The sequence below is a fragment of the Dendropsophus ebraccatus genome, chromosome 5 (genome assembly GCF_027789765.1).
Source record: "Dendropsophus ebraccatus isolate aDenEbr1 chromosome 5, aDenEbr1.pat, whole genome shotgun sequence".
Classification (NCBI taxonomy): domain Eukaryota; kingdom Metazoa; phylum Chordata; class Amphibia; order Anura; family Hylidae; genus Dendropsophus; species Dendropsophus ebraccatus.
Genome location: NC_091458.1, coordinates 15,674,921 through 15,683,903, shown reverse-complemented (window position 1 = coordinate 15,683,903; position 8,983 = coordinate 15,674,921). Strand labels below are relative to the sequence as shown.

The following is an 8,983-nucleotide window of genomic DNA, read 5'->3' as shown; positions in this document are numbered from 1 at the left end:
CAGTATTATAGTAGTTATATTCCTGTACACAGGAGCAGTATTATAGTAATATCCCTGTATATAGGAGCAGTATTATAGTAGTTATATTCTTGTATATAGGAGCAGTATTATAGTAGTTATATTCCTGTATATAGGAGCAGTATTATAGTAGTTATATTCTTGTATATAGGAGCAGTATTATAGTAGTTATATTCCTGTATATAGGAGCAGTATTATAGTAGTTATATTCCTGTATATATGGGGCAGTATTATAGTAGTTATATTCTTGTATATAGGAGCAGTATTATAGTAGTTATATTCTTGTATATAGGAAGCAGTATCAGTAGTTATAACTGCCTCATATATGCAAGAATATAATATAAGGTAATGCAGTAGTTTGTCATGTACATAGGGGCGGTAGTATTTTACAAAACTCCTTTATGATAAACTGTCTTGAGTTGCCCCTAAATGCAATGTTCTCCTGATGCATTTGGCTGTAGGTGTGTCGGCAAGCATTTCTACCCAGTGTAGCCGGGAGTTTCCAGGGAAGGGGGGGGGGGGGGGGGGAGTTGCCTTGTTGACTGCTCTCAGATCCCAGGCAGGCAGATTCCCGCAGCAGGAGTAATAGTAAATGCTTTGTGCTCGGTGCCTCAGACCTCAGTCACCACGCTTATTGTAATTCAGAACAATGTGTCACTGTCTGCAGGTTTATTGATGGGACCAATCTGAGCTGTCAGTCACCTTCCTTGTTATTTCATCCCCTCTGGAGCCAATGTTGAGGTTGTATTAATGGCAGAAGGGATGATGGACAGTTTCACTATTTTTGATGCTGCTAGAATGACAAAACTGATGCAGCGAAGGTTACTTGGGGGGGCGTTTACCTGAAACCATATGTAAAGCAACTGGTATAGTCCTGTATGGCCCAACAGCACTACAACTCCCAGCATGTTTCTCAGGTCTAGGTTTTGTGGCAACTTTTAATTTAGTAGCTTATGGTGCGTTAACACAGGCAGATTTATCTGACAGATTTTGAAAGCCAAAACCAGGAATGGATTTGAAAAGAGGAGAAATCTCAATCCTTCCTTTATGACCCGTTCCCTGTTTATGGTCTGTTCCTGGCTTTGGCTTCAAAAATCTGTCAGATAAATCTGCCTGTGTAAACGCACCATTAGTTGTAGTAATGAGGAAATTGTTTGTAGTAAGATTCCAGCAAATCCTATAGGGCAGTGATTCTCCACCTGTGTCTTTCCAGCTGTTGCAGAACTACGACTCCCAGTTGTACCGACAACCACCAAGTACATGCCCCCTATCTATATGTATGACAAATAAAGAGCAGAGCACATCTGAAGAGTTTGTAATAAAAAAAATAAATTTTGTATATATCAAATATATATTCCATAGAGCAGCTTGTAAACTTCTGGAAGTGTTAAACTTTTTGCGCACCAGTTGCACCGTGAACCCTTTGTGCTCCAGTGTCTGACGTGTTCACACAGCTGGAAGGGGTGGAATCCAGCAGAGGCAGCAGCGCCCTAATATTATAATGAGAAGGATGGGCAGGGGCCTGGGGAGGGGAAGAGAGTCATCTGGTGTTAGAGCAGGACTTGCAGTTTGAGTCTACCAGCAGGTGTCAGCACTTCAGTAATGAGCATTTAGAGCAGGACCTGCAGTTCACAGGTCTACCAGCAGGTGTCAGCACTTACATTTTTGAGCAATTTGAGAAGTACCTGCAGTTCCTGAGTCTACCAGCAGGTGTCAGCACTATATTGGGCTGAATAGTAATGACTGTAGGGGTAGTCTTACCTCAGAGCCAGGGCCATAACCAGAAGGAATGGGAAATATAAAGGAAGGACCTATACTCTACCTTATCATCTACTGCTTATAATATAGTAGGAGTATAATAATAAAAGTACCAGCTGATATCTTCTGACTAAGATACGTGACTTAAAGGGGCAGACAGGGTTCCGCACTTCTCATCCTTCATCCCATACAGCTGGCCTAACATGGTCAATAGCACAGACCAATAAACTACCTATCCACCTTGAAATGGCTGATAACAGATAGCACTAGACGTACTGTCCTTTATATAGACATAAATAATGGCACAGTGCTAGTGTTTTGTGTCTTTATTAATGTAGGGTTGGCACTTGGTATTGGCGAGACGTCATACCTCAAATCCTGAAGGGTAACTGGCGGCAAAATTGAGAAGAGGCATAGAGTCTAGGGAAAAGGACAAGATGGTGTCTTAGTATTGGAGTAGTCACTGTAATACACAATGGCATTCGGGAAGGCAGTGCCTGGGACACTGGGGGAGATGTTATAATTGAGGTCTTGGCTCCATATCCACATCTGGATGGAGTGTTATATGATATTACCAAGGGACTGATGATTTGGGCATAATAGACTCTGTATGCTGCTAAGTGCATGGATACTACAACTGCACCTATATATTATAAACTGGGGTCATGTGACCTGTGAGCATTATAGCCCATGGGTGGTAGACTGCTTAAAACTAGAGAACCTTGTCCACAGTAACTATATATATATATATATATATATATATATATATATATATATATATATATATATATAGATGTGTATATAACAGAGACTGGGGCGCCTTTTATTCTAGAGTCGGGAGCTGGTGTTGTCTGTGTTTTGTCTACAGGTGTTTCCTGCACATCTCGGCTTTCTTTTTAGGTTTCCAGGATATTTAAAGGGAACCTGTCACTTTCATGCTGCCTGAGATGCCCCACACCTGCCCGCAGCTTCTCCCTGTTCTAGCAGCCTTGGTTGGTGGATCTCACTATACGGAAACAGGCAGAGACCTCTGAATCAGGTCGGAGAGAACCCAACAGGGGTGTCCAGCTTACTCAATCTTGGGGTAAAATGATGGCAGATTCCTTTTAAGAGGTTGAGCAGTGAGCTGTAGGGGGCACCATAGAGCATACTTTGCAGACAAGAGTCCTTCATCAGTCACATGGTGTATAACTAGATAACACTGCTGTGGGTGGAGTTTTCTACTTTGCTCTCTGTCGCCCTCTGCTGGGTCTCGCGTGAGCTGCCAAAAAGTCGGGAGAGAAGTGACAGCCATATCAACATAGTTTTATGTAATTCGGTCTATAGGTGATTTACCAATATTTGTCTATAGTTTTTCATCATGTTCTGTGTAATAACTGTATGTGACCACTAGGGGGAAGACTTTATATTTATCTCTTCCTGAATGTAGCTGTGCCTTCCATTTGTATAATGCTTCTCATTGTGGGGGTCACTAGGGGGCGTAGGAGGATGGATTCTTATGTATTGGATTAAAGTTGTCCAAATTTGTAAATTTTGGCAAACTTGCATGGGGCCCATCTAGTCTGCAGATGACTTGGGAGACGGGGGTTGGGTATGTTAGAGCGATAGCTGCCGACCTCACAAACCAACAGCCATCTAAAATGTATGTCCATCTTTATGGTCCAGGCAATGCTCCATGGGACTATAGATATGCAAATTAGCTCTCTAGTGCCACCTATTGGAAGAAGCTTCAATTGTCAGTTGTCATCAATACATAAGACTGGGGTTTGGGGGAAGTGAGCTAATAGGAAATGGGGAAAAAAAAATTAACAAACGACAACAGAATTTTTTTTTTTTTTTGTTTATTGCAAAACAAAAACCACACACGACGCGCATCAGTCAAACTGTTTGTAATTTTTACAAAGTTAAGATTTTGTGAATCCACATGGTGAAAGTAATTCAAAATCCCCTTTACATTTTTTTTTTAAAAGTTTTTTTTGTTAAATAAAATCCCTCCCACCCCCCCATTCTTACCCACAAACACACATCCTCAAAATAAAATAAAAAAAGTCCACCGGCACCACACACGGTACCCGGAGGAATTGCATAGTCGTCGGTCGTGCGTTGCCCTCGTACATGACACATGCGTTTCGGACAACGTCAACAGACTTAAATCCCTGAAATAGGGGAAAGAATAGCCGGCTTCCTGCATCTGAAAGGACAAACATAGAGGCCCTGCTGTCAGTCCAGTAGTGGTACTCAGAGGTCCATGGCTACTGCTATCTTGGCTGAGGCCTTAACTCTTACTGAAGGCCGGGAGGTAGTCAATGGCTCTCCAAGGCTATGTAAACTTAGCACCATATCAGAGCCCTTAACTGCCTATTCAACCCGTAGGGCTCGGCCTTGGATCCAACCAAAGATACTACATCTAGAACTAACTATTTTGGTGGAATGTTATGTTTGGTGTAAACAGCTCAAGATCTTCAATGCCAATAATTTACATCAAAATGTTTCTTCATCCTTTCAATTAATAAGAATTTTTTTAGAACTACCCACCCCCTCCTTCCCGAACCCCCAAAACGTTCAGGACTATAATTCATCACGCATCTTATCTCCCTTTGGCCTGACCAATCTACCGATGAATAGGATAGAGTCCGTCTTGTTGTCTTTGATAAGGAAGACGTAGGGGTGATCGGCGTAGAAGAGCTTGGGGCTCCTCAGTTCCTCTCTGGCATAGATGTCGGAATCGAATGGGTTTCCATCAGTGTCCCACTCGAGGGCAGCGGCGTGGTAGAGGTTGGCCAGGTAGAGGTCTTTCTTTCCTGAGATCTTGGACAGGTCAGCCTTGGATTTGTCAATGGCTTCAGTAAGGCCAAGTTCTCCCAAGTGTTTCTGGAAGAGAATGAAAGAAGACGGTCAAGTATATGAAACGACTAGAGATGTTCTACCCAAACTACCCCATGATCCCTCTACCCAGTTGATCTCCAGGACCTGTGACTAAAATTTTTTGTATAACATGAGGTGTACTCGATGACGGTAACTCAAGTTTGGCAAATTGAACATGTGATCATATGGTGGAACCTACCTGAAGATCATGGCTGACTTCGAGGCTGACTTTGGGCAGAGATACGGCAACTGCTCTCTTTTGCATCTTTCCAATCCAGGTCTTGACCTGCTCTCTGGTCAGGAGCTTCTCCACCCTTTCCAGGGGTTCCACATGGTAGGGCATAATAAAGATCATGCTGGACATCTTGTGAGCCAGAGGCATCTCCAGGATTTGAAGGTTGTTGGTCTCATCCTCAACATAGTTGTACAACCCTGAAGGAAAATATGGTTGAATATATAGGAAAAGGAAACCTCGGCTAAAAACTATTACACTTTGTCTTGAAGTGAACATACCTGTGCGGTGCATCATGGGAACAGAGACGGTAAAGGAACGGGTCACCATGAAGCCACGGTTGTCAACCATCTTGTGGTGGAATTTTTCATCCCAGTGGGCTGTAGAATGGAAAGGAATACATATTAGTTGGGTTGAAATATCATAGCTTCAAAGACTGTCAACCAAGTTCACAGGATCAGGCTACTTACGTTTGAAGAACATGGCGTTGACGATGAGGGCTCCGTCAGTCTTCTCCACATCGCTGGTCACCTCGGGAAGTTTGCCGTCAGTGGTCTGCGCTGCCCACTCATTGATGGATTTCAGGGCGCTTCTCTTGTCTCGGAAGTTGATCTTGGAGTGCTCGCAGTTGTAATGTTTCTTGCTGTTCTTCACAAAGTCATCGGAGAAGCTGATAGAGCTCGGACCGTAGAGACGGTTTCCGATCTTCCAGGTGACGTTGCGAGCTGTGGAGTTGCTGACTTCATTGAGAAGCTCGGACAGCCCAGTATGGATGTGGTCGTCACTCAGCTTGTCGGCACTCAGAACGGCCTTTGCTTGGGCGGCGGTGCTGGATTTACCGGCCAGGTTGACCAGGCCAAGAGATGAAGCCACCACCACTGGTGAGACTAGGATGTTCTCCACCGACTTATCCTTGGCCATAGTTTGGTAGAGACTGAAGGCAAGGCCTGCGCTCTTGTCGGCCAGGGTGTTGGCCTGTTCACTGATCTTCTTCTCTACTGGAGCCTCCTTAGCTGCTTTCTCCACGGCTTTCTTATCGACTGCTGCATCCACAGCAAAAAGGAAGCCAAGAGCAAGGAATCTGATCATCCACATGGTGGCGACAAACTTGGAAAGAGATAATATAATCCTACGAGAGAGAAGAAGAGAACGCTCAGTAAGATCCTGTCCTTAAACTACCAGAAGTAACAAGTAGTCAGATACAAAATGTTTTTCAATGTTTTTGCGAAGCATGGAGGGATTCATCTAGTCTAAAGCTTCTCCTCCCGGTCTATGCTTGCTACAGTAACGGAGCGGGCGGCTCTTATGTGGATAATAATACATCACTGGTGCCCCACCCTGGCGTGTCTCTCCCTCCTGCAGACAAGCCTATTCCTATCATGGCCTGCGGGGAGGAATTTATATCACCGTTAATAATAGACTTGTTTTCCACATTCAGGCCAAAAATGAGCGGCGAGGCAGAACGGTATTCTGGCAGCGGTTAATGATCCGCCAAAGGGATACGGAAAAGTACAAGAATAGTACAGAACAAAAATAGTATGATGATTTATGGTGTGTTCACACCTACAGGATCTGCAGCTGATTTCATTTAAATAACTGAACACGGCATCAAATCTGCTGCAGATCCTGTAGGTGTGAACGCACCCTTAAAAAGTCAAAAGAAAAGGTATAAATAGTCATAATAAAATAAAATCACGGATACAATATATAAAAGTTGATGAAAAAAATGTAAAATATAAAGTATATAAATGTAAAATGATTAAATAAATATATAAAATAAAAAAAATATTAAAAGAAAATCAAAAGCAAGTTGTTAATACAAAATCAAATTTTTAAAAATTGAAAAGAAAATAAAAAAACAGAAAAGGAGAACATAATGGAATGAATAAAAAATTGTTTTCAAAATTTGAATTTTTTTTTTTTAAAGTCTGCAGCATAAAAAAAAAAAACAACCACCATGGCTGAAATCCAAAGCTGTGATTGTCAGAGAAGAAAAATCCTCACTGGGTTATTGGATTACATCCAAGAGCTCCACCCTGCAGAACAAAACCTGTGGCCTGGAGCTAGCGTTCCTGCAGTCAGTGTTATGTGACTAGCGGATCACCGCCTGTTGCAACACTACAACTTCCAGCATGCCCTGACGGCTGAGAGTGGGAGATGGGGAGATGCTGGGAGTTGTAGTACTGTGACAGCTTCAGTTGGGACCTTTACTCTGTGTATCCATAGATGGTTATTGTCGGGCACTAGGACCCAGTCACACTGAATAGTAAGACATCAGAAAGGTGAGATACCTTTAAGTTTCATAGTGAGTTCAAGGTTTGCAATTTTCATTCTGAAAGAGACAGATACATGAAGCCAACATCCGAGGAAACACATGAAATCTGATTCAGCCTATAGAGATACATGATGAAGTATCTGCCGCCCCCTGATGCTGAAGCTGGATGGGGGGGGGATGCTGATGTGGCAGCAGGGGGAGGGGGGGCTATACTTGGCCCTTATCCATCCACAGCAGCTGGCTCTACTTTCGTCACAATGTATCAGGATGGACCAATAAAACAGGCGACCTATATATAATACATTGTGTGAGGAGGAGGAGGAGGATTACATTCTGCTTCCCCTCCAGCTATGGTAGAGCTACAATTTCCTTATACAGGCTGATGGGCATGCTGGGACTTGTAGTGTTTTATCCAAAAACAAGGTCTAGATTATATAATGTGGGATAGATAGTCTGCGGATTATTCTAAGCTTCTTACCCATCCAGACTGTAACATTGTGCTAGTCACTAAAGCCTTCTCCTAGGACCAGATCCATTGTTACAGGAGGATATATTATATACTATGGAGACCTGCTATATCATGTATTCTCCATAGAAGCATTACAGATACATTGTTACAGTGCTGGGGACATAGTATACATTATATCATTAGAGATACTACAGCTACATAGTTACAGTGCTGGGGACCTTACATAGATGATTTCTCCATAGACACTTTGTTGCTTTACATATATGATGGAAACATTATAGCTACATTGTTACAGTACAGGAGACAGTACTTAGATGACACTTTGTAGCTACATTGTTGCAATGCATTACATGTTACCCAGTAGAGGAAACTTTGTAGTTGCCCTATATTGATATATTGTTGCAGTGCAAAATACATAACATATATATATGTCATCTATTAGAAGCATTACAGCTACATTGTTGCAGTACAGACTTGACATATATGATATACCCCCATACTACACTGTTGATATGCATTATAGCTGCAGAGTACATCACATATATGATACATGCCCATGGATACATTGTAGCAATACACTCTCCATAGACACATTACAGCTACATAGTTGCTGTGCAGAATGATTGTAGATGTATAGTGACAGGACTGTATCATATATGCAGAATACACAGATTTCCCATCCTTATACCAGAGCTCAGTGGAATCCCCCCTGATAGCCCCCAGTCTGTCCTGTATAATCCTATAGATGTAGCAGAGCTGAGCCTACCTGGTGAGGGATAGCTGCAGGGCAGTGCTGCTGGTGGCCTCTGTCTCTTTCTGTCCTCTTCCTCTCTGCCTGGGAGTCTGCTGTCCTGGTCCCCCTCTGCCCTGCCTATATACCCCGAGGAAGAAAGTTCTGGAAGTTTGGAAAAGTTTATTTAAATGAGGGAAGTTCTATTCCTCCCCCCACCTCCTCCTCCTCCTCTTCCCTCCCAGCTGCTTGAGACATCCCCCAGCATTCCTCAGCTCCTGCCCCCCCTCCCCTGACAATGTGGCATCAGAGGATTGTTCTGTGCCCACCCCCCCCCCATGTGATGACGTGGGCAGCTGCCATCCAAGCCCTGGGATCATACAGACCGGTGCCAACTACTGGGCACCGATCGCACGATCAACGATTTTGAATGAACGATGTTTTTTTTTATAACGATCAGCGTTTAGACGGAACGATACATCGTACGGAAAATTCGCTATGCGATCGTTTAAGCCTACCTCACACATAGGGGAAATCGTTGAAAGACTGTTTATACTGAACGATCTGCAGATTTTTTTGCGAACGGTCAACGATGATTTGTGAACATGTTGAAAGATCAAAATGAACGATTTTTTG

The 8,983-nt window shown here is 43.1% G+C and overlaps 1 protein-coding gene across 3 annotated transcripts; it reads right to left on the bottom strand.

The window, feature by feature from the left end:
* Nucleotides 1-3,783: 3,783 nt before the first annotated feature.
* On the bottom strand, nucleotides 3,784-8,497 carry SERPINH1 (serpin family H member 1). 3 transcript variants are annotated; one of them, XM_069971957.1, is made up of 6 exons: nucleotides 8,384-8,497; nucleotides 7,165-7,205; nucleotides 5,344-6,002; nucleotides 5,155-5,253; nucleotides 4,841-5,073; nucleotides 3,784-4,647 (listed from the first exon to the last, which is right to left on the bottom strand). In XM_069971957.1, exons 3-6 carry the CDS (start codon nucleotides 5,966-5,968, stop codon nucleotides 4,345-4,347), a joined length of 1,260 nt encoding a protein of 419 aa, XP_069828058.1. In that variant the 5' UTR covers nucleotides 5,969-6,002; nucleotides 7,165-7,205; nucleotides 8,384-8,497; the 3' UTR covers nucleotides 3,784-4,344. The 3 variants fall into 3 exon arrangements, with proteins under 3 accessions (XP_069828058.1, XP_069828059.1, XP_069828060.1); XM_069971958.1 differs by having other exon boundaries at nucleotides 5,344-6,004; nucleotides 7,168-7,205; XM_069971959.1 differs by lacking the exon at nucleotides 7,165-7,205.
* Nucleotides 8,498-8,983: the final 486 nt, after the last annotated feature.